Source organism: Oryzias latipes, chromosome 14 (assembly GCF_002234675.1).
Source record: "Oryzias latipes chromosome 14, ASM223467v1".
NCBI lineage: Eukaryota > Metazoa > Chordata > Actinopteri > Beloniformes > Adrianichthyidae > Oryzias > Oryzias latipes.
The window spans coordinates 9,837,309-9,863,870 of NC_019872.2; the positions used below are offsets into that span (position 1 = coordinate 9,837,309).

The following is a 26,562-nucleotide window of genomic DNA, read 5'->3' on the forward strand; positions in this document are numbered from 1 at the left end:
CTCAAACCAGTTAACAGGTTTCTTTGTAGCCAAGGTCACCTCAGAAACCGGGTAATAGTTACAACTGCCAGTATGGGTGGATATTTGCTGTCTGTGGGCCAAAAATAGATGAACTTGTATACAGGTGACCCACATGAAATTTTGAGATCTTAAAGTGATGGCTGTTGACGGGAGGTTTATTGTTGTCCAGACTGAATCTTATCACATGACACAAAGAACTGACAGTTTGCAACATTTTACACAATGTCTGGTAACACTTTTGTCTTGAACAGATTACTGATGGACAACAAGATTAGAAGAGTTCCTGAAAACACATTTCAGTCTTTGTGGAAGCTGGCTGAACTGTAAGTTACTGAGTCTCTGTCTTTCTGGCATCATCACCCTTCTCTTATTAGATGAGATGTCCTTGGTCTAATTAATAGTATGTCTTGTCTTAGTGTCTTTTCCAGGAAACAAGTTTCTGTGAAAGAATTGCAAATCAGAATCACAGTTTGCTGGTCAAAGACGTGGACCAGCAATAATGTGCTTTTAACATATTTGTCCAAATTCTACTTCATAGTAGGTTTAGGGGCTTTCATCTGGACCTACTTTTTTTAAGTTGAAGACGTTTCACCTCTTATCCAAAAGGTTTTGTCAATTCTGCCTTTTGGATAAGAGGTGAAACGTCTTCAACTTTAAAAAACTAAGTCCAGATGACAAACTTTAAACCTACTACTATGATGGAATCAACCTGGATGAATGAGAGTCTTCATTGACAATTTCTACTTGTTTTATTTTATATGAGATACAACAGCTTAGGATCGAATATCAAATATATATCCCTGATGTAGATTGATTTGAGAAATATTTCAGAAATACTTCACAAACAGAATATTTTTTACTTGAAACAACCAAAACATTTGGTGCAACTGTAAAAAGACTAAAAATCAGTCTTTTACTATTGAAAATGTTCATGTTTAGAATGTATTTTCTTTAAAAAATAAGCAAATAAATAAACCAAGTCAAATTCATCTCAATAAAAGGTTGCCTTTTTAGTAATCGCGTCTTATATCACATAATTTAATTTTATTTTACCCCTTGATGCCCATTGCTGCAACTAAACCACTCCTGCTCTAAACCTACCTGCATTAAACATCTACTCGAATTAAAAAACATGTTTTATTACTGGAAACAAATTCAAGTGTATAGGTGTTAATTAGAAATTCGATAAAAATATAAGATTTAGAGGTTTTTTTTCCTTGGAATGGGAAAAACTGCATGAACTTTGACAATATATTCAAAGGTTTGTCTGCCTAGATGCACAATTTTATGCGTAAATGTTAAACATAAACAGGTTTGACATCAAGATGCGGAGATACTTTGACACTTAATAAATGGAAAAAATGACCAAACATGCATTAAAGGAAAAAAAAAGCCCAGTATAAAAAAACTCTAATGATAAAGAGAGACATATTTTTTAGACAATTTACCAGATTTTAAAGAAATAAGTGGTAAACTAAGTAAAGAGGATTGCAGACTTCCTTTCTTAATGGAAAAGTCTTCCTTTCATTCTTCACTGTCAATCTCCTTGTGTAGCTAAGTAATGAAGATGTAGAAAATCTTCGATGATCAACACCAGGTGATACCACAAGTCCAAAACATCAGATTAATCATTTTGCAACGACAGAAAAGATGTTTTTTTTAACTGACACAATACACACCCTCAGCACTTCTGCTCAGGAAAACTGTTGCTTATTAACAAGTTTTTATTTAATACAGGAGAAAAGGTTTTCCAGCAGTAATACATCACCGAGAAGCAGAGTTGTCCCAAAGAAATGAACTCCCTGACACACTTTTCTATACATTTTTCCTGACTTTGATACAATTTGCTGCATTAACTGGCTAACTAATGCTTTTTACTTCATGGGGTGAAAGCTCGAACCCCTTCTTAGTATATATGCCAGCAATTTGCAACATTTGGTGTCATTTTTTTTTGTTTGTCTCACAGTTTTGTCAATTTTCTGGACTTTATTTATTCAGAAAGACATATAATGAAACTACTTAAAAACGCAAATTGTTGTAGATGTTTTTTATATGTATTTTTTATAATATGTTTGGTTTTACAAATGTGTGCCTGACTGGATCACTTTGAGATTGCATTTGTCTTCTTTCCCTACGGAGATTAATAAAGTTGATTTTGATCTTAATCTTAAATCTTAATTGGAGAAATATGTATTGAGTTTTTATAGAAAAATGTTTTTATAGAAAAGCATTTACAGTACATTTTGTATAGTTAGAAATACTGTTTAAGAAGGGATTTTAATAAAATGTGTAACCAGGAACCAGAGTTAAATAATTTTGGCAGCAACAAACAGACCTTGACTTATTTTTACATGAAATGTGTTCATAAACTCCTTTGGACAGATTTAGTTTTTATCACTGTTTCAGTTTATTTTGCAGTTGCCTCTTTTAATTTGTCAAATTCTCTCTTTTGTCTTTTTTAGTAACCTTTCCAGCAACAGAATAAAGGAGCTACCAAAGAATACATTTAAGAACCTCTCCAAGTCCCTCTTAAAACTGTGAGTAACTGATTTGTACTTTGGCAAAGCCCTAAGGGGTGCTTCAAAAGTGTGTATTAGGGAGAAATAGTGGGCACTAAGAAGTTCTCTAGCTTCTAGGTTCTGCAGGATTTAGAGCATTAAGCTGCTTAGTTTAGACAATTTTCTAAAATACAATGGACAAATGCTTTTATAATTTTATTTTTGGGTTTATAAAATATCCACATGCCAACATTTTAAATTATATCACACTGGAATGGGAGGATGAGCACAAATACCTCATTGATCTACCTTCAATATTTCTTTATTTTCCTTATATTCTGCTTTATTTTGATTTGTTTTTTTGCATTTATTTCACACAAATAATGCACAATAGTTTTAAACACTGTCACTACAAACATACCATCAGCAGGTAAGGCAGATCAATGTGCTCAGCCATCTATGGGAAATAAAAATCCTTGCTTTTTTTAAAGAGGTAAAGTCAAAGTCCTCCCTTGATCTGTTCACTGCAATATAAGAGGAACAAGGAAAATAACAACCAGGACTCTACGAGAGCAGAACTGAGGGGAATAGTGTGTGAAATGTTTTTCCAACGTTTTATTTGCCACTTTTACAAGATTCCGATGTTTTAAAATGTTTGACAAGAACTAAATATATATACATATATATTGTTTTTTTATTATTATTAACTCTGCACAATGAGCACCTTTCAGTGCTAAACCATTCTTGGAAAACAGGTTGTGTTTCTCTTAAAGCGTTCCAGATACTTGTGAAATGAAACTCATTTACAAGACAAACGGTTGCAAATTAAGTCATAAAACTGCCAAATCACTCACTCAAATATAAATTTAATGAGCTGCAAACAATAATTCACTTCTAGATAACAAATTGAGGTGAGGAAGAAATATTTCATTACTGGTGTATAGCTAAGGGACTCTGAGAGACTTTACATCAGGCTGGTGATGATTTTTTTAAATGTTCTCATCCGGAATCACAACCGATTTCTGTTTCAAAGCTTTTCAAGTTTGACCACACATTTTTTCATGTGCCAGTGTGGTACGTCATGCACGGGGTCAAACAGCAAATGATGGATAAGAATGTCACTGGGTTTTAGCACATGTGCCATTCTTTGTTTTAGCACTCGTTAAAATTTTACAAGACTAAAGTCTGTCTACTCAGCCTGGAAAGCTCTTCAATCTAAAGTTACTTCCCAATTTTGTTACTTATTTTTTATTGATGCTTCACAATAAATGCAGTGAAAAAGATGCGTATCAGGTTTATTTTGTTTCTGTCTCGCTCATCCTAATGAAAGCCCTTGTGTCAAACTCTTCTGTTTTAGTCTTAGGTCTTCAGGGCACATCTCTGACATCGGCTTTCACTGAAGAGTCGATGTCACGGAAAGGCACGGAATAAAGGAAGAAACAAAAGATCCATAAAAAGAAATGCTTCTTCCATCCTGTCTTCCAACTGTTTTTCCATTTCAGTTGGGTCATCTTTACAGCTGCAGCCACAGCGAAAGCTTAAACTGTACTGACATACATGGTCAGGAGTTTGCAAGTTTATGGCTGCATAAATTACTCTGCAAGATTTAATCTCCGAACCTACTGACTCTTTTTGTAAATATTAACAGTCATTGTTGACAGCAAAAGCAGAGTGTTCTCTGGCAAAGTTTGTTAGTAAATCTGTGACATGATGTTTAATTGATAGATAATTTTTAAACCCATAAAAGGTTTCCTGTTTAAAGTCTTCTTTTACAAAATGAAAAAAATAATAATTCTGTCTTTTAAATAGGCTATAATCCCAAACTTGTTGTCATTGTTTTATTTTTTTAAATCCATAATGATCAAACACAATAATATTTAATGCAACCGAGACTATATTAACAAAAGTATTTGCTCACCCATCCAAATGTGCGAAACAGTGAAAGCTGATTGGCTGTGGCGACCCCTGAAGGGAAATGCCGAAAGGTGAACAACACTGAAAAGATGGAAAGTTTTTTTTAAAAAGCAGGGACATTAAAATCATGGTGACGGTCACCAGTGAAATGACTTAAAGTGTATATGTGCCATGATCCAGCTTGAATATTTGCCAAGAATTTTAAACTGTCAGCTTTCAGTAAAGTTTGCTGTGTTTTACTTTAATTAATAAACATGTTAATCATATTTGTATACAAGATCAGAACCTTGGATATTTTAACATTTTAATTTTCTCCTGCGTGAAAAGTTGAGTTTTGAACATATTACAAGAATGATTTTACTGGGCACTACCTTTAAAACTTCTGTTTGTGCCACAAGAAGCCTCTTTTGAGGGCATTGTCTTGTTTTTGTTTGTTGTTGCAGGAATATATCCTACAACACCCTTCTTCGGATTCACCCAGCCCACTTCAGCCACCTGACACACCTTCAGTCCCTGTAAGTACACACCCTCCCCTGCCTATTTTTCAGAGTTTTCAGTGACATTAAGAAATCAATTGGAAATAACTGATCAGCATTAAAAAATATCTTAAAATACTGATTTATAGTTATTTATGACTCAGGGTACTTCTGCAAGAAACACAATACATTTTAACATACTACATTTCACTTTTCTTCTACTATGTTTTCCAAATGAAAAACTTTAACCCTTGTGCTATCTTAGATGACCCCACCCTTACATTGACGTTTTCTCCCTATCATGACAAAGGTGGATAAAGGTGGAAAGATTTCATGTAATCCATGGACACCAGTGAAGATCACAAATCATTGAAGAAAAAAGGTTCAGAGCACTGTCTAGTGGGTCTAGATGACCCAACTCCCAATGTTAAAGTGCCTAGGATAGCACAAGAGTTAATTGTAGACAACAATATTAATTCAGTGAGACAGTAAGCTTTCTTTACTTTCATCACAGTAATGAAAGGATGTGAGTCATAGCTTTGATGAAGCATAAATAATAAAAAATTAAACAGGGCAGCTGCATCATCTCTCCTGTTTGTTTGTTTTTAACAGCCCCCCCCCATACACACACACACACACAGCTAAAAAGCTTTAAGCTGACGGTCGTCAAGTTGAAGTTTTACACTGATTTGAAGATCCATGCTGTGGCGCAGACTGAGCTCTCGAGTGATGATTAGTTTTCCGGTAATGTAAAGGTCAGATCAATTCCAGAAAGGTTTAAGTGATTTTGCTCTAGATGAGAAGACCTATGGGACTTTTAATTTTACAAACACATCTCATTTCACAACTTTGTCATTATTAATAAAAACATGTTAAATATATGAATTAAAAACAAGTATTGGTGCTTAACAGCAATTATTATGATTTCAGTAAAAAGAAGTATACATTTAATGTGTTTTTTATTATTTAAATTATCGTTTTTAAATCCATAAAGCTAGTTAATTCAAAATAAAACCTAAATCTAATCATTTTTCAATGACTTTACTTGCCAAGCTGCTTACATGTGTTATAAATATGACATTTTCAATAATTTATGGTTTTGTTTACAGAGCAGTGGAAGGAATTGAGATCCCAGATATTCAGACGAAGATGTTTCTTCCAATGAGGAACTTGTCTCACATGTATGAATGATTGTGATACTTTTCACTACCTTGACCTTTGCAATTTGTTGATGTTAGTCCTTATTTGACTTGTTCTTCCTTGTATTTTGTTTCCTGGTACTTTCTTGTTTTTGCAGCTACTTCAAAGTGTTCCAGTACTGCTCTTATGCTCCTCATGTCAGATCCTGCAAACCCAACACTGACGGCATCTCGTCATTTGAGGACCTGCTGGCTAACATGGTGCTTCGTGTGTCCGTCTGGGTCATGGCTTTTATTACATGCTTTGGCAATCTGCTTGTCATTGGCATGAGATCACTGATTCGTGCAGAAAACAACCTGCATGCTGTCTGCATCAAAGTCCTTTGCTGTGAGTACACAACCCTTTATACTGTTGCAAAAATGGAAACTATTGTAAAATGTACTTGCATTTGCTTGTAGATGCCGGCATTAAAAGAAATAATGTAGAAAAGTTAAAGCTGTTCTAAAGTCAAGAGTAATTGACTTTATCCCTTCAAGCTAACGAAGGAGCAATGACCCATAAAAGACAATGCAAGTATTTTTGCACAGAATTATGAAATATTGAAATGTTTTTATGTTTGAGTATATTGAAGTCCTCCAGAACACAACATGCACTTGTCTGGCATCCTGCAGGTGAAATTACTATTTTTCCACATTAAAACAAGAAAAGAAAAACAAACTCCCAGAATGCTTTGATCAGGTCCGGTAGAAAAGGCTTGCGAACTTTTGGTCTGGACATTATGAGCACTAATCCAATTTAAAATAATTATTCCATTAGGCAATAAAAGGTTGCATGCCAGCAGTGAGCAGTTCATTAAGAGCGGTTGATTTCCTTCTCTGGGACAAATTTGGAAGAGTAAAACTCCACTAATAACATCCAGCTTAAGCATCAGTCGTAGTCATTTCCACTAACAAGACAAGTCATGTGGACTGAAAAACAATATGAAACTTTTTACAAATCATTTCCAAGTTATTACTTCTTTATTTTGAATCGTTCTGTTGTGTTGAGTAAGTCAGAGTTAGACCAAAAGACACTTTTCATTAAGTCTTAATACCAGCTTCCAGAAAGAAAGGAGTGGAAAATTTTTTACAGCTGCTACCAGATTCCAATAAAGATAACACAACGTTTTCTTAAAAAATAAATAAAAAAAAAGACTTGTTTTTTTTTTTGCATTGTTCAATGCTTGGAGAGAAGTAGAGTTTTTTTATGGAACAGTTAAGATTAAACATAAATCCTTAATAACTCAATTGGATGGGGTTAAACAAGATCACTTATGTTTATATAGCTGGAAGCTAACATCATTTTTATTACTTGAACCCAATGAAAAGTCCAAATGAAATGCGCAGCAGAAGCAATGTGGTAAAAACTGAAGTGAGTTCAAGGATTTGATGTATTGAATAAATGTGATTAAGTTTAGCTTAACGTTTTTTGTTTAAAACTGATTGATAAAATAGAACTCCAGTCTACTCCACTGTGAGTATGTGGTTCTTTCTGTGGTTATTTCATTTAAATTCATGTGACCTTGTGAAAAAATGTCTGTTTTTAAAAGAAAAATACTCAAATCTGAACAATTTTATCTTCATGTGCAGTTCATAAATAAAAAAAAAGCATATTATTCACATGTATTTTTTGTTTTTAAGCCTTATTTTCCACACAATATTTACACCAGTGTATATTTAAGGACATTTTAATTAACAAATTCCCACCAGGGTGCAAAACAGAGTTCATCAAAGTTTAACACCGACCTCTATTCCCCCTTTTTTTACAGCGTGGAGAAAAGCAATGGCCATCACCATTACAGAGTCATTCAGCAGATCATTTCATCCTAATTGACTTTATCACACGTATATACACCCACATGCCCATAGAGGCCTGGAGGCAACTGGGGTTAAGTGTCTTTCTGGAGGCACAATGACAGTTCATGGCTGGTGAATTTAACTCTGCGTCTTTAGTTGCAGCCGTCTCTCTGCTGCGACACCCTGGTGTCACCACTTAAGCCTCAAACCCATCTAGAAAAATGGAAATAGTGAGCTTCTGATGATCTTTACTGTATGTCCCATCTCAGTGCGCTAAGAACCTCGACTTACATTTACAGGCTGCCCATAGGTCTCTTGTTTGGTCCTCATACAGATTTAACATATGCATACACACACAGCCACACAGAAAGCCCATTTGTTACTTTATTAGGGTTACATTTAATTGGCCTTGAAGTCACAAACACCATAGTTGTGAAAACAATTTATCTTTTTGCCACTTCACATGGAAGAGCCAATTATTGCAAACAGCTCCTTACTAAATCCTTAAGTGCACTTTCTGTTAGAAAAACCCTCGGGATTACATTTTCCTTTCATGACTTCATTATACACACTCGAAACATTTCTCTCTCCTTGTTTTACACAGTCTCCAAGCATTCTTAGAAACGAAAACTTTTTTTTTTTTTTTTATGAAAAATAATCCATCATCGTAGCCTAAAATGTCATATTTATTTGTTAAAATGCTCAGCCATAATGCTTTGAACCCAACATTTTAAGGATGCATCGTAGTGTATTTGAGCCAGTCATTGTATCAGTTAACGCTTTAAAAATGACTGTCACAACATTATTTATTACAGTCATTAATGGGGCAGTCAAAATTCCCAAAGATTCTGTGACCGCCTTAACGATATGCCGGTATAATGTCCAGTACTAAACTGGTCCTCTACGGAGACCTCAAGTGTTTTTAATGTGTTTTTAATGTTTAAACATGCTCAAAATAGTTTTTAAGGCCTAAAGCCTTCATATTAAACTATAAAACATACCCATTGTGAATAGGAAAGTTCAACAAATGAATCATATGGAAAGTTTTCTGCACAAGAACACTTTGAAAAATCCTTATTTTACATTTTTGCTTTGCGATGAACCATGAATGTCTTTCTGGGGACAAACAAAACACTTCTTTAAGAATTCATGAAAACTCTTGCTCTGTTTTGCATTTGCATTACGTTTGTCCTTTTCAGATATAATCCTCAGTTATTATGTGAATCTGTCAACCGGCCGACTTTGTATTTGCTCTTGAAGTTTTAGGTAATGTCATAGCCCACCTCCTGCTTGCTTCAATTATCCATACATACATTTGAAAACACTGGCAAAGACACATTTCCTTCACCTCCCCTGTTCTGCCACTGATGCTAAGACGCACATAGAAGGCAAGATATTCCTTAATGAAAGAGAGACAATTGGGACATTTTTCACTCATCTTCTATTCTGTTTTATCCCCTTTGGGGTCACGGGGCTGCTGGAGCCTATCCCCACCACTTGCGGGCGAAGGCAGGGGACATCCTGGACTGTTCGCCAGTCTGTCGCAGGATCACAGTCACACACCCATTCACTCTCACACTCACATTCACACACCTATCAACAATGCCATAAGCCATTTTGGGACATTGTTACTTTTTAGATTACTGCTCTATTGCTTACTGTGATGAACTTCCATCCATCCATCCATCCATCCATCCATCATCTTGCAGCTGCTGAATCCCTTTCAGGGTCACAGGGCTGCTGGAGCCAACCCAGTAACTATTGGATGAAGGCCAATAGGTCCCCAGCCTCACAGAAAGAACCAGCTGGAATTAGAACCAGGCCCTTGCGCTAACCACTACACCACCGTGCAGCCCATAAGCTTACATATATAGAAAATTTGTCAACGATTACAAAATTATTGCTGCTAGATTTTAAAACAAAATGAAAACATTAATTATGAAATTATCTAGACATCAGACATAACAAATTGAGTAAATGTGCAGCCTGTGCAAATTAGTCAGTACTAACTAAAAAAAAAAAACACTGAAAGAAAATAACTTTAATATGATACATTTTTTTCACATTTGAGAAATTGTAAACGATTTATTCAAATTTAAAAATAGGTTGTCATATGTATTTATGTCCGCTTGACCAAAAAGCCCTTTAGTTTCGGGGCTTGTTGGCTCACATGTGTTTTTTATTAAGAGTTTGATCTTTTTACAAACTTGTACTTGAAATGCAGCTCAAATAAAACCTCAGTTTGAAATCCTATCTGACCTTCAGCCTTAATCCATCCTCTTCATAAAAAAATAAAATATAAAAAACATCTAAAAATGAGATTCAACATCTACATGGAACTTTAAAAAAAGAATGGGATTTTCAGAAAATAATTACTTGAATTCAGGAGCATCAAAACTGTCATGTCTGCTGTTTAAAAATGCCATAAAAGTCTTCTAATTGATCTTTTTATGTACTGTAACTAGATTTATCATATTTTGGCTGCATATATTACCACCAGCTGATGAGATAATGCATGTATTAACTCACATCTGTGTTAAAGGTGTCATTTGTGTTTAATTGTGCAGGTGCGGACTGCCTCATGGGTGTCTACCTGTTTTTCGTCGGGGTGTTTGATGTAAAATTCCGCGGGCAGTACAACAGAAATGCCCTGCAGTGGATGGAAAGCGTGGAGTGTCGCACTATTGGATTCCTCGCCATGCTTTCATCTGAGGTTCGGAGTACAAATCCTCATTGTGCAACCATTTGGAGAAATGCTGATACAAATATTTAAATATTTTAGAAGCTGTGGACTGTCCTACTAACTCACTAGTTTTATTTGTCTGGGTTTCTAAAATCATTACATCCTGTTGTGTTTACTCTGGCTCCTCATTAAATCTACATGCTCTGCACACTGCAGGAAACTTGAGCATCTGCTTTTGACTTTTTTCTTTAACCTGTTGGCCTCGTAGAGAACACAGATTTCAAAAATGGTGTAAATGAGCCATTAGAATGACAATGCATGTATAACACCTATAAGTTTGTTTGTTTTTTTGAAACCTTGGGTTTGTCATTTGACACTTGTCATTTTTGTTTTAATTTCACTTTCCATAATTTGTTTTTAATGATTAATCCTTAAAGTGAACTTTGCTTGTTGGAAGGTTTGCACAGAACGTGTCCTGTTGATTTATTTCAACATCGGTTCTAGCTTTTGTCAATTTTTCTGAAGTCGATTTTACCGTAGTTCATTTCTGTACAAATATCGTATGTAAAAAAAACAAAACAAAACATTTATCTAATTAAATCTTAATGTTAGTCACTGTCATTCTTTAATTCCATAATACAGCAAATTTTAACCATAATATCATTTTTCCCTTTAGGTGTCTGTTCTCCTCCTGACTTACCTGACTCTAGAGAAATTTCTGGTCATTGTCTTTCCGTTCAGCAACCTACGCCCAGGCAAACTTCAGACAGTAGTGAGTTATTACATCCATGTCTAAGAGTGTGTGAAGATTCTTGCGCTTTTATTCTTTTAAATCAACTTCTTCCACCTAAGTCGTCCAGGTTTAGGATAAAAAAAACAAGAGGTGTTACATCCCTCAGGAAATGTTGAAGTGAAATGCAGGCACACCTCTAAAATAAATCAACACAGTTTATCTCCACTGAATGTTTTGCAAGTGTTAACACCCGACAGCTGGTAATGACATGGCAGTTTGGGATAGCGAGACACAGCCTCCCTCAGCATCTCGTTCAATCACAGACTCTGGCTGCGTTTTTGGTGGAGCGTGCCAGCAGCGAGCACTGAACTTTCATTGCACATTTTATTTTTGGGATTGTGAGAAAAGTGCTAATTAAAAAACAAATCCACCCGTCTGTTTTAATGTTTTTCTTCATTTTGTGCCTTCGTTTAATCACTTCACTCTGGGTTCTAAATATTTTGAAGGTGAAATAACATTCAGAACATGTTTGCAGAGAAGAAAGGTAACAATAGTATGGAGGTTGGTACGAGTTAATAGAAGATGGAAGCTTTTCCACAATATCTTTGAGTATTTGCTTGTTTTTAATGTTGACAATAGGCTTTGTTAAACTAATACCTCAAAATGCTTTACTGCTTGGTTTCATTCTATCTCAAAATTATAACGAAAAGTAATTTTGATGATGCAAACGTTTTAAGATCAATACCAATTTTTTTGACTGAATGCAAAAAAAAGAAGTATTATTGTAGAAAGTCCAATTATGCTAAAATACTGTAATTAAACCAATCATAAGTAAGAATCTGTTTTTTACTTTATTTTATTTTTGCAAAATGTACCCAACTGATGCCTACTGATGCACTTGAACTTAAAAATGACCTTAACTTAGCATCAACATGAAAGTAAAAGCATTTCAATGAGGAGAGATCTTAGGAATGCCAATAATAAAGATTTATTTGTGATACAAAAATGTGCATGAAATAGTCCTTAGTCTTTTGACGGTTGGGCTATGGGTCGATGACGTCTTCATTCAGATGGGATAAGCTCTGACCATAGATGGATAAACCCCAGGACCTAGACGCTGATGGGGGTTGAGCCCGGTCCATGGCATAGTATTGATCCAGGTGGAGAATCCAGCAAAACCCTCTAGAATGTAGAGATAACGTCCATGAATTTAAAAGCAGAACTATGACTGTGATTGGCTTCAGAAAAAAACCCAGGAATTTTGCTATTGGTTTAGAGTGAAGGCTTAATTGATAAGCGGGGTGTAGAGTTTGTGATACAAGAACCCCGCCTACCCGGAAGTGAGGTGGATCCTCCTTATTGAAATTGCACCAAAGCTTCAAGAGGCTAAAATTTATTTTCATAGCTGGAAATACATTCAGGTGTCGAGGGGTTAATGTTTATCCAGAAGCACTTGGAGTTTTCACAGCACTGTTTGGAATATAAACTTTTTTTTTCTATTGTAAGCGTTAGTTTTTTATGAAACATCAATATTTTAAACACAATTTATGCATAGAAGTAGATGCTTAACAATGTTCATCAAATACACTTGTCTAAGCACTTCATGGTTATTTTTGCAAAATACTACCTGCATTTACTGCTTCTTGATGTCATGTTTATTCACTTTTTCCAATTTATTATTAATTTAGAATAAGGACTTTGCCAGTCTCACATCTCCCTAAAAATGAAGGCTCTGCAGAAAAACTGCCACCTGCTGCTTGTTCTCTCCCAGGAAAATAAAGCGGAACACTGTAACAAGAAACGAATCTGATCTTAATGTTCCTTCCGAGTCTGGTTTTCTGGATAAAACTTCACAGAAAACGTGAAAATTCATTTGGTAAAATAGATTTGTCCTCAATGCTTAATCGTTTTTACCTGCTGGTGATTTTGTAAGGATGGTAAATCTTGACACCGTTTTTGTTTTATTTCCTTTTGATTCGCTGTAAGGTGATCCTGTCTTCCATATGGCTGATGGGATTCATTATAGCAGCTGTGCCTCTTATGAACGAGGAGATCTTTGGGAACTACTATGGACGCAATGGGGTTTGCTTTCCTCTACACTCTGACAGACAAGAAAAGCCAACAGCCAAAGGCTATTCCACAGGAATTTTTCTGGGTATCTTTGTTTTTACCTCTATAATATACTTTTACTTAGTATATCAGCAGCTCAACATTTACCTTCTAAGCACTTTTGATGCCGCTCATGAGCTTTAAAACATAAATAAATAGAATAGGTTGTTGCTGAAAATAATTGACTTTCCTGGTTAAATACAAAAAAACATGAAATCCTCAAATCTTCACCACCGTCTTTGAAGCAAACCTTTACATCAAATTACAAATTACACATTTATTATAAAAAGCGTTTTTTTGTGTGTGTCATAGTACTTAATCATGATTTTCTGAGGTCGACATATTAGGGCATAATGGAAATGTTCTTTTTTTGTTTTTTTTATTATCTTTACCTAATTCTAATATTTCCTGAGTTCAAGCCTTTCCAAAAAAACACAATGGACTATAATGCATTCTGTTCTAAGAGGCAACACAGAACTAAAATGAATGGCATTAAGTTCATAGTGTCCAACTGAGTTCATGATTCTTTTATTATCAGACACGGGTTATGTTTGAACATACCTGACATGTTCCGACAGAGGCGTTCTGTCTTCGTCAGAGTCGCCTCGGTGACAATCAACCGTTTTTATGCATGTCATGCATAACCACCAGATGACGACTCTGACGAACACGGAACGCGTCCGTCGAAACGTGTCAGGTATGTTTAAACATAATCCGTGTCTGAAAACAAAAGAACCAAGAATTCAGAACTCAAATGAAACAAAACATGTCATTTTGGCCACTCTGGTTTTTCCATATTTCCATTCCCATATACATTTGACCTTCATTTCCCAACTTTGTGTGCAGCTTAAATTTTGAGAAAATTGGTAATATAAGTTATTTTCATTATTATTTTTAAACAGTAGTCAGGGCTTACAAAAAAAATTAGTATGGTTAATACGTTTTTGTTTTTATTTTTTTAAATATTAATAAACCAAGTTCTATAAGTTTCAGTCAAGATCCCACTCCATTTTACTCTGATAAATTATTTTTTTTATATAAAGTTTTTAATAAAGGATAGACAAAATGACTATAGGATTTCTTTTTTTTAAAGGTTTTTTTCTATTTGTAAGGCAGCATCTCATTTTCTGCAACCAAAAGAAACTAGTTACTGTGCGTTACTAGAAAATCTATAAACTCATTTTTGGGTTATTAATGTTCCATCAGGATACAGTAGAATTAAATTTAAAGGTTTTTTCTGTAACAATGACTCTGTCGTGACCCTGTCCTAATTTCAATGAAAGGCAAAGCAGATTCTTTCAATAAGCTCAGCATATTCAAATGTTCAGTTAAAAGTGGTCATTTATGCTACTAACATTTGTTTGACATTTTTTTTTTTTTTTTTACAAAGACCAAGCTCAGGGGTTTTGCAAAAAAAAAAAAAAGAAACTCCTCTTTTGTTGTATAAAATACTAATTTAGATGTCATTCAGAATCAATTGCTGAATTTAAATTCTCAAATGTCTCACAAATGTCTGAAGTGTTTGTGTTTTTCTTTAGGGTTAAACCTGGTGGCCTTTTTGGTGATAACCATGTCCTACTCCAGCATGTTCTACAACATTTACAAAACCGGCATCAACGCCACAGACTTGCGGAGCAGACTACACAAAGATGTTGCTGTGGCCAACAGGTTTTTCTTCATCGTGTTCTCTGATGCCCTCTGCTGGATTCCTATATTTTTGGTGAAAGTTCTCTCACTGTTGGAGGTGGAGATACCTGGTAAAAAGAAACTTGATTTGAAAATGATCAGATAAATGATTGTAAATAAGCTTTATTTTCACAAATAGTGTAATATAATAGTATTGTAAACTTTATTTTTTTTCCATCAGGAACCATCTCCAGCTGGGTTGTGATCTTTGTCCTTCCAATCAACAGTGCCTTAAATCCCATCTTATACACACTAACAACAAGTTTCTTCAGAGAACAGGTGGAGGTTTTGTTATGCCGGTGGCAGAGGAGACATACACTGAAAAAAGACCGTAAAAGCCTCACCTCCTCCACCATTTTTATGGAAACGTCGAGGCCGCCTTGCTGCCAGCCGCCATCCTACCTTCAGCGGGTGTCGCTGATCGGCGGAGATCCGCGATACGCCTAGTAATAAAGCACTTTTTCGGATGGTGTTGCTTTGTACTCTATGGGTAACGGGCCTGACTCCTGATGCCTTCAAAGGCTCTCACTCGACAGCAGCACTGTTTTAAGGGACCGGCTTTTATGAGGAAAAATGTGACAGTCACGGTAGAGTTTCATCATGCTCCCCCCCCCCCCCCCCCCCCAAGTCAAATGCACCTGCAGCACCTTTGACCTTTGTGGTCACCTCAAGAAATGAAGCATGTGGTTAAGGTGCCGGTTCAAAATGGAATCTGTGCACTTCACAGCTGCCTGTGTTCTTGCATGAACACATGGCCACGTTTTCTCGTTTTTAGGACAAAGAAACCTTGGAATTGAACTCTACAGAGATAAAACTGATAACGCAAGACTGAATAATTGTGTCAAATGAAAAACTTCTTAAAATGCTGTTAAAGAACCTGAGCAGTACTGTTCCAAAGGTAGGTACTTGATCTCTGGAGCGTGGACGTGAAAGATGAGCACCCTAAAATCTTTTTTATGTCACAGACACTGTTTTTATGGTGAGACTAAAGACGACAAAGAGATGCTCAAAAAAACAAAAAAAAAAAATCATGGGGTCAAACAGTTTAAGATGTAGCACCACTGCTTGGTTCATGGAATGCTGGACTTATATAAACGAAAATGAAAATCAGCTTTGTAACTTTGCTTTTGTTTACTGCACAGGAAAACCAAACTTGGCAAAATTAATGTTTTTTATCCTTGTTTTTAACAATTTAACCATAAAGACTTTTTAAAATTCAATGTCTAATAAATATTTAAAAAGAAAATTATTTAAGCAATGCATAAAAGGAAAATCCAAGATTTGTTTTTTTCAACCATGCTTCCATTTCTATTTATCATTTTTTTCATACTTCATTGCTCTGAAACTATATAATTACTTTTTTTACTTTTTCAATGCACAAATGTGTTGTTTATGTGTACTGCAAAGAGATCATTTTGATAAAGAGTCCTGAGAAATGGTTATTGAAATCTAGCAAATGTATCTTCTGTTTCATTTCATCCTTATATACTGTGGTGTTACCCTTGCCTTTGGGCTTCACACCCAACAGGCTTTGCAGTTGCTATGGGCGTGGTCTGATTCTGTGTTTATATATAAGATGATTTGCCCGCCTTATTTTCTGTTGGCATTTGAGTGAATAAAGAAAGCTTCACATTCAAAAGTCAAGACTTGTCTTCTCATCATTGCCACAGTACAAGTGTTTTGAGTTGCTCTGTGGTCAGTGTAGTTTCTATTTTCTGTGCATTTGTGGCGTTGATAAATTCCTCTGTTGTGATTTGTTCAAAGTTAAACTAATAACAGAATCAGCTTTATTGGCCAAGTACAGTGCATGTACAAGGAATTTGGCTTTGGTGTCTTGTGCTCTCGTGCAAACTAGAAAGATATAAAAAAAAATGTAAAGGAGTAAGACAAGAGAGGATAAATAATAAATAGAAAGTACTATGAGGTAGATGTTGGAATATTTAAACATAACTAAATAAAAATGCAACAGTAGTTCCGGTGTGACAGTTTCTGTGTTTTTTTTCCGTGTTGTTGAGTGGTCTGCAGTCAGGAGTTCATTAGAGTGACAGCTCGGGGGAAGCAGCTGTCCTTGTGGCGAGTGGTTTTGGTGCGCACAGTCCTAAAGCGCGGCCCTGACAGGAGAAGGCTGAAGCCTGAAAAGGCAATGCTGCAGCATTTTGATCCTATCAATGAATGCTTTAATTGACCAGATCTCTTCATTAGGAGAAAAATTTTAACTGGGATAAAGAATTTCAAGCATGGGATCTTTTCTGCATTGCACACATTTGTGAAGAAGAGCCCTGGCACCACTTGCTGCTTTTTAGCTGCCTTTAATTTTTGTATTTATTCTTTTTTTTTTAGTATCTTCTTTGAACATTCAATTACGCAAAAAAAAATGTGTAAAATTCAAAGAAGAAAAAAAAATTCTACAAATGCTTTATTTGTAAAGCAGTTATGTAAAAAAGAAAGGCAGAAGAGATACTTTTACTTCCTTTATGTCCAGTTTACATGTTTGTATGTTTTTTCTTTTGTTACAAATATCAGTACAAAGCCTTCCTTTCTCAGTGCGTGTTCAATGCACTGTGCTCCCCCCCCCCCCCCCCCACACACACACATGCTTACAAATATTGTGTTCATCAGCTCATGTGTGTGTGTAGGTATCTATATATATATATGTGTGTCCTTTATTCATTCACTCCTCATTCATACTTGGTGATGGTAAGCAACGGTTGTAGCCACAGCTGCCCTGGGGAAGACTGACAGAGGCGTGGTTGCCAGTTCGCGTCCACGGCCCCTTTGACCATCACCGGGATCATTCATACACATGCACACACCAGTGGAGCCACACTGGAGGCAAGGAGGGTGAGTGGGGATCGAACCGCCTGAGCCACCGCCTGAGCCACCGCCTGAGCCACACACACACATATATATATGTATATATATATATATATATATATATATATATATATGTATATGTGTATATATATATATATATAACGCCCCTCTCACCCTCCGCGGGTGGTTTCTCCTCCAAGCTCAGGTCCTCTACCAGAGGTCTGGGAGCTTGAGGGTCCTGCGCAGTATCTTAGCTGTTCCTAGCACTGCGCTTTTCTGGACTGAGAGGTCTGAGGTCTTTCCAGGTATCTGTTGTAGCCACTCCTCCAGCTTGGGGGTTACTGCCCCGAGTGCTCCAATTACCACAGGCACCACTGTCACCTTCACTTTCCATGCTTTCTCCAGTTCTTCTCTGAGTCCCTGGTATTTCTCCAGTTTCTCATGTTCCCTCTTCCTGATGTTCCCATCGCTTGGCACTGCCAAATCCACCACAACGGCTTTCTTCTGTTCTTTATCCACCACTACAATGTCTGGTTGGTTTGCCATTACCATCCTATCAGTCTGGATCTGGAAGTCCCACAGGATCTTTGTCCTCTCATTCTCTACCACCTTCGGAGGTGTTTCCCATTTTGACCTTGGGGTTTCCAGTTCATATTCTGCACACATGTTCCTGTATATTATTCCAGCCACTTGATTGTGGCGCTCCATGTGTGCTTTACCTGCCAGCATCTTACACCCTGCAGTTATGTGCTGGATTGTTTCAGGGGCCTCTTTGCACAGCCTACACCTTGGGTCTTGTCTGGTGTGGTAGATCTGAGCCTCTATCGCTCTGGTGCTCAGGGCTTGTTCCTGGGCTGCCAGGATGAGTGCTTCAGTGCTGTCCTGTAGGCCAGCCCTTTCTAGCCATTGGTAGGACTTCTTGATATCAGCCACTTCAGTTATGGTCCGGTGGTACATCCCATGCAGGGGTTTGTCCTCCCATGAGGATCTGTCCTCCAGCACTGTATTCTCTGCTCTCCATTGCCTGAGACATTCACTGAGCACACTGTCATTTGGGGCCTTTAGCTTGATGTACTCATGCATCTTGGATGTTTCATCCTGGATAGTGGCTTCTACACTCACTAGTCCTCGGCCTCCTTCCTTGCGGCTAGCATACAGTCTCAGTGTGCTGGATTTGGGATGGAACCCTCCATGCATGGTGAGGAGCTTTCGTGTTTTAACATCCGTGGTCTGTATCTCTTCCTTTGGCCATTTTATTATTCCTGCAGGGTATCTGATAAATATATATGTGTATATATATATATATATATATATATATATATATATATATATATATATATATATATATATATATATATATATATATATATATATATATATATATATATATATATATATATATATATATATATATATATATATATATATATATATATATATATGTGTGTGTGTGTGTGTGTGTGTGTGTGTGTGATCAATATGTGAATTTTGTCTCCTGATATGTTCTATGATATATATATGGAATTATTACTGTGTTGGAGGATTTCTAAAAACCTTTACACAAGTTACATTAGGCCTCTTTATTTGTGTTTAGTGTTACTGTTTGATAATTAAGTAATTAGAAAATAATTATGGACCTGGTGCAGGCCATCCATGTGACAAGTATTTGATTGGAGTGTCATTGATTATATTAAGTTAAAATATATATATTAGCTAGAAGTGGGGAAATGTTTTTTTTAATTGAAATTTTTCTACTATTCACTGAAAACATCTATTTGTATGTGGTGGTGGTTTGTGTAAAGACTTTAAAATTATCGATATTCACAAAGAATTAGAAAAATACTCTTCTATCTTTTTAGTGGGATTTTAGTTTAGGAAAAATAACATAATTACTGCGCTTCCATTTTCTCCTTGGTGCCGTTTTCCTGTAATTTGGAGACACCTGCAGCGCTCAGCTCGGCATCCTTCCTGTGTAGATGTCCTGCCCTTGAACAAAGGTGCGCCCTTAGTGACACGTTGATTGACACCTCTGTCAACTAATAGGAAACGGCTATACCCTCAGTTTCCAGCTTTCCGGCTAGTGATTGGTTGCTATGGGCGGGGCCTACAATCGTGAGCTGTGGTGCTGTCAGCCGGGGCGGCACAAATCCTGGAGGAAAGAGACGGGGAGGGTTGATGGAAACAAGCCCCAGAATCACATACACAAAGGACTGCTGCCAGAAAATGAACCCGTAGGCGCCAAGGTTGACGAAGAAAAGGTATAGTTTAATTTAGTCCCGCATTGGTGGGGTTTCTATTGGTGTTCCATGATCCTTTTGTGTACCACCAAGAGCCGTCGATAGCTGAAACTGAATGGCAATGGGTTCGAATCTTGTTCAAGCTACATTATTTGGGCTGTTGTTATATTTTTTAATGGTCAAAAAAACACAGAAATCAATTTGCACACATTTTTCCTCATTTCCTTGCCGTTGTACGACACAACATTGGGGGGCTTTTGTGCGGCAGACTAGCAAAACAACGCTATCGGTGACCGTTGGTTGTAAAAACACATTTCATGATGGCGGATAAAACGCTACACGGGACTTTCACAATGAAGCTCAAATAAAAAATACGTCTGTTAAGAAATTATAAAAATCAACATTACTACCATTTATTAAAAATACCCAATTCCTGCCTAAATAACCTTCACATTGGTGCCACTTTTTCACCTTTGTTAGCTCCATTATAAAGATGACTTGGTAAGGACTTTATGTTTACATTCCTTCCAATGGATTAAAGACAACACTTCTGTTGACCAAACATCATGCATATATATTACTGGTATGTTATGTAATGTTGCTAGTTTTTCTTATGATGTGTCAGTTTAGTTTCCAAGTGGCTTTATATATTTAGGAAATAAAATACAAATTACTAATCAGAATTAAATGATTCTTACTTAAGTTACCTACTTGTTTGAGGCTTAACATCAATCTTCATTTTTAATTTCTTTGTGTGTCTAATTGTTTGACCCAAGCAGGTGTCTAGTAGGGTTGGGCGATGTCCCTTAAATTGGCAGTTGACGATGTTTGCAGTAAACCATCGTGATGGACGATGATATCGTCAGGGTGGTGGTGGTGGGGGGGGGGTGGTATTTTTAATTTTTCGTTATCCTATAATTATTATTCGTTATTTTACTTCATTACTTCATTTATTTTATTTCCCAACTAATGACTCATCCGCGATGATCCAGTATAAACTGAGGGAAGTGAATTTAACAAACAAAAACAAAAAAATAACAAACAAAATAGAAAAGAAGTAGTCCGCTTAGTCAAGTTGACCGGTGGGCCGAGCGACCGTGTCTCTGAGCAGAGCAGTCGGACTTTGTGTTTGAGGGGAAGGGAGGATGCTTTGTTACGTGTGCGCTATGTGTGGGAGACTTCGGACTGCCTTCCGTCCCGCAGCTCTAGATGAACGAGCTTCCGAACTCAGGAGAACCGGGTCTCCCGGTAAAAGTGTGTGTCCGGGCAGAGCTCGGACCGTCAGCTCACACAGCGGTGTGTGAGCTTAAAGAAAAAAAGAAAAAAAAAGCACTGACCACACGTATTAAAATTAAAATGATGAGCGAACAGGCGCTTCATAATAACCGTAACATTAATAAAAGCACGTTTAGAGGATCATCTAGGACAGGCGTGTCAAACTCTTTTTGACTGAGGGCCACATCAGCATAGTGGTTGTTCTCAAAGGGCCAGAAATAACTTATACATGTAACTAAATGTAATGAAAAATAAATGTAACTACTCATTATCCTTTAAATAACTCTTAAACAAATATTTATTATAACTTTTTAAAGTGACAATTACAGTTGCATAGAAAACATGTGTTTGCTTGTCACTCTAGGATAAATCTTTTAAAATTTTGTCCACTTATTAAAACCCACATAACTCTATTAATGAAGGATCAAACTGTCCAAGTGAATAAAGAAAAATAACCTAAAAATGAGCTAGAAAGAACATGTATTACACTTGTAACATTTTGTCTGCATAAAGACATAAGACCTGCAAACATTGAATAATTACAGCAACTACACATAAATAATATGTAATCAACTAAAGAAAATTTTTATTTTAAGAAATTAAAAACATTTTTGCTCTCGCGGGCCAAATAAAATAACATGGCGGGCCGCATTTGGCCCCCGGGCCTTGAGTTTGACACATGTGATCTAGGATATTACGGAGCTGCCAGATATCTTTGTATGTAGCCTCTCCGCGGAACTCATTTCCTCTTCTGGTATTTCAAACACTACTGCACATGTGCGAATGATTTACTCCGACCGAAAGTGTGACCCAGGTGAACGTTTGTTCTAATCGGAAAAAGGTTTTCTGGGCCCATGTACACGCTTGAATTCTGATCTGATCAAGATATTTTGCACATGTAACTGCGGCTTATGGTGTCGACTCGCAGCGTGAGGTCAGTCAGCCATCCGCACAACCCTAGTGTCTATATCCAGTTGACCCAACTGTTCTCTGTGACATCTTCATTTAACAGACAAGGAAGTGTGTTTCAGTCATCCATCGGTTATTTATCAGGTTATTTATCAGAGTTTTAGGATAGGTTTGTCTTTGACATATGTTTGCTCCATTTTTAAGTACAAATATTGCCATTTTTTATTTAGCCTATTCCTCTAAATGTGTGGGACATGCCCAAAAAATGAAACAAAAACAAAATATATATACATAATTCTTTTTCTGATCCTTTTCGAATTTTGCTGTGTTTGCTTATCTATTTATTTATGTTTATTCATTCATCCATCTTTTTCCGTTTGTCCCTTTTGGGTTCATGGGGCTGCTGGAGCCTATCCTGACCACTTATGCGTGAAGGCAGGGTACACCCTGGACAGGTTGCCAGTCTGTCACAGGGTCACACATATCACACACCCATGTACACTCATGGACAATTTGGAGTGACCAATTAACCTATGAAGCATGTTTTTGGATGGTTGGAGGAAGCTGGAGTCCCTGGAGAAAACCCATGCATGTATTGGGAGAACATGCAAACTCCACACAGAAAGGTTGTTCTGTTTTCAGGTCCCCCAGCCGGGGACTTTAACCAGTGGCTGTCTTGCTGTGAGGCAGGACCGCTAACCACTGCCCCACCGTGCAGCCCCATTTATATTTATTTTTATTTATACCCATATTTGGCACCTGACAAACAACCAGCTCCTCAGTCCCACCAGTTTTCAAGTCTTGTACAGCAGAAGTAGAGTTACATCAAATATTATAAATAAGCTATTTTCAATTAATTTAGATCTTAGAGTAGTGTAGACACAAAGGATATCTACATTATACCTACAATTATACCAAAGAGCCACAACTTTGTCTGTATTCCAGTTCTTTTTTCTCAGTTTGCTTCTTTTTAGCTGACTAAGGTGATTCCACATCCTGATTGACTGAACACACCTGGTTTAGGTAGTCTGCTTCAAGACAAACGCTTTGTCCGAACTCCAACCCTTATCCCTAACTAATGCAAAACTATACAGTGTGGGACTATGTAGTGCCCTGGATTTTAAAAGCAATTCGGAAACCATGCTCACTACTTTTTTTTTTACAGCGAAAATGAAGTCATCGATTTCACAATCTGAGTTCTGAAGATGAAAACGTTGATGGTTTATTAAAAAAATACATATAAATCAATTTTTGGGCAAAAATTGTTCAGACCCAATGCATTGTGGTCAATTTTCGCCGATCTAGTGAGCAATGATGCACAGTGGTTTTTTGCAGAGCCTTCTGGGAAATTTCTAGGGCACTCAATTTTGGAATTGTTGATTCGGACAGCACTGCAATATAGCAAACGCACTATATAGTGCACTATGTAGTGAGAAGGGAAGGAATTCGGACACAGCCAGAGTTGTTTCCCGAGGACCATGATGGTCAGCTCTGTCAAAACAGCTTTATTTGAGTCCTTATAGGAAACATTTGTCTGATTCATTCTACCTTAAAAAACAACGACACATCTGTAAAGCAAACCTGACTGTGCTTTATTTTGTGGCATTTCCTGGTGTTAAAGAGACATGCGTCTGTAATTGGTGACCCCTCCATAGTTAAAAGCGTGGAAGTCAGCTTCATTGCCAGGTTTTTTCTGCAAGCATTGTTTCATCAGAAGTGATTCTGTAGTTAATTTAAAAATAAAAATATAATCAATGTAAACAAGTGTATATAACTTATATGCCCCTTTAACAAACATTGCAATGCCCAAAAGAGCCCTGTGTGTGTATATTGAGCTTATAGAAGCTGTGTGCAAATACAATGACATTTGGATTTCTTAAAGAATCAGTTTGATGAACACACTCAACTGCAGCCTGTTCTTGCACAGAAATTATATAAACTAATAAAATGAGAGGTTTGATTTTCTTAAACACATTTTCAGTTATTAGTGTTTGCATCCCCTAAAGTTTGATCTGCAAGGCTGTATACATATTAAAAGAGATTTTCTTTTCACAACTATAGCTTGCACATATAAATTTTTAAGCATTGCTTAGATTCCCAAATCAAAATTCGAATGAATAGTACCACTAGGGGGTTGATGCCATCACTGGGCTCAAGGTGGCAGCAAAGTGTTCAACCTTTTTGGCAGACTATAACTCCAAAAATAAACAGCAATTAGTAAGAGACTGTATTTAACGGCTTCAAACCTACCTCAGCTGGTCATCACAGTTGCAAGTTTGTGTCAAAGTGTTTTTTTTTGTTTTTGTGTTTATTCTTTAATAAATGGTTAAATAAAAATGACAAGTTAAATCAAAAAATGTATAATTTAAATTAGTCATATTTTTGAAAACTTATAGAACTTTTTCCCATGCTTTTTATGATGTTTTTCTATATAATTTTAAGTAAATAAGACAGATGAATAAAGCAAAGTCCACTGTACGAATAATTTGGCATATGTCCCAGTAGCATGGCAGTCACGCATTTTACTTTTGTGATAACACTGAAGGTTGTGTTATTTTGTCATAATGAATAATGTTTGTGTCTTAAATGATAATTCTAAGTAGTTGTAATTAAAGACAGACTTTTATGTTGTGTTTTACTTATTTATTTTTTATCCAATTTAGAAAAAATGACCAAAGTGAGAAAAGCATCCTCCCTGATAATGAAACAAACAAAACGTTCCAAACATTTCTTGCAGTTGAAGCGAAAACATCAGATGAAAAAAAACAAAGTAGGCATTAAAGCATGAATGACTAAGTCTTTCCTGAGGCAGGGAAAACCACTGTTGAGATGCTGCTGCTGCTGTTTACCCAGCATACCAGGCTGAAAGTAAGGCTGGGACCCTGTGGTTTGAGTGTGAGAGTGTTTGTTTGGTTATTCTTGTTCTTCCCTAATTGAGCAAAGCATGTCTGCAAACAGCGAGTGAAGGGTGGCCCTCAGCTTATAACTCACATGTTGGAGCTATAACTGCTTCACTATGAATACATGGATGCTGGAGAAAGAAATTCAATGTGCTTTTTTAAATAAATGGCTATTCATTTTGAACTCATACTTTGTTCAAATACAGTGAGGATTCTCCTTTTTTTTCAGAAGAGTGAAAAGTGATTTAAAAGGTCAGGATGGGTTATCCAGTTTGTCTGAGAGCGGCAGTGCTTGACCTGTCAGTCAGAACCATTGACTGTATATATGAGAACTGGACTGACTGAGTGTGACATCACCCAGAGAGAATGGTTTACTTTCAGCACCAACAAAATAAAGTCAATTCAGTCACCCTATGTTCGCAATGCGTACGCGGTACGCCCCCATGTTGGAGCCAGACAACGTCAACAAGCAGTGATTGGTCTAAATCAGTTTGAATTTTATGGTAACTACTCTTGCCAATCAGAAGTAAGCTTGTTGGAAGTTCCCATCCACCCACACAAACAAACAAATGCACTCTTCGATCAAACATTTTGAACATTGGACATTGGGGTCAGCAGGTGCAACATACTTTTATTGAGGCATCTGTTTGGTCAGTTTTATAACTTGAAAAAAATCAATATTGACAAAAACATGTTAAACAGGGATCAGAGCAAGAATGGTTATTCTGACAAAATGAATGTCTCATCTCTGTTTTCTTCCCTATAGAAGTCTATGGGATTTTAGCTTCTTGGACTCAGCAGGTACTTCCTGTTTGGAATGCGAAGGGGGAGGGGTCATTCAGTCCAGTTTTCTTATACAGTCAATTGTCAAAGCAGCACCGACTCATTGCATTAAGAAGACAAAATCTTAAGAAAATAAAATCTGCAGCTCCTCATCCACAGCTGTGGATCAAACCAAACAGTAGCAAAAAAAAATTAAGCAAATTTTAAATGTGAATTCCAGATGGAGAAAAAAAGGCTAAATTTATATTCTCAACATTTTCAGTTATTGTTATATTTCTATCATGTAATTGATGGTGTGAACGGTTTTGTGGCTCTGTCTGGCAAATTGTCCAGATTGTACCTCTCCTTTGACCAAGAGTAGCTAGGATAGGCTCCAGCAACCCGCGTCCCCAAAGAGGATTTAGTAAGCTCAATGAATGAATGGATAAATCATATAGTTGTGTCAACTTTTTTTTTCTTTTTTTATATAATCCTTAAAAGTTTGTATTCTTAGTGAACTTCTGCAGAATGTGGCTGTTGTCAAACTTGGTAAACCTTTAAGCAGTCTTG

The 26,562-nt window shown here is 36.6% G+C and overlaps 2 protein-coding genes across 2 annotated transcripts in view; both read left to right on the plus strand.

The window, feature by feature from the left end:
* rxfp2 (relaxin/insulin like family peptide receptor 2) overlaps window positions 1-16,739 on the plus strand; it is a 62,701-nt gene extending 45,962 nt beyond the window's left edge. Inside the window, exons 11-20 of the mRNA XM_011483290.3 lie at window positions 273-344; window positions 2,484-2,558; window positions 4,877-4,948; window positions 6,019-6,090; window positions 6,207-6,436; window positions 10,452-10,597; window positions 11,244-11,339; window positions 13,287-13,455; window positions 14,948-15,166; window positions 15,277-16,739. Coding sequence (XP_011481592.1) covers window positions 273-344; window positions 2,484-2,558; window positions 4,877-4,948; window positions 6,019-6,090; window positions 6,207-6,436; window positions 10,452-10,597; window positions 11,244-11,339; window positions 13,287-13,455; window positions 14,948-15,166; window positions 15,277-15,542 — 1,417 coding nt within the window. The 3' untranslated portion in view covers window positions 15,543-16,739. The remainder of the gene's footprint in view (window positions 1-272; window positions 345-2,483; window positions 2,559-4,876; window positions 4,949-6,018; window positions 6,091-6,206; window positions 6,437-10,451; window positions 10,598-11,243; window positions 11,340-13,286; window positions 13,456-14,947; window positions 15,167-15,276) is intronic.
* A 3,308-nt stretch (window positions 16,740-20,047) lies between these two features.
* Window positions 20,048-26,562, plus strand: part of LOC101168389 (protein furry homolog) — a 55,047-nt gene continuing 48,532 nt past the window's right edge. The window contains exon 1 of the mRNA XM_023962126.1: window positions 20,048-20,167. The gene's annotated coding sequence lies outside the window, so the exon portion shown is untranslated. The remainder of the gene's footprint in view (window positions 20,168-26,562) is intronic.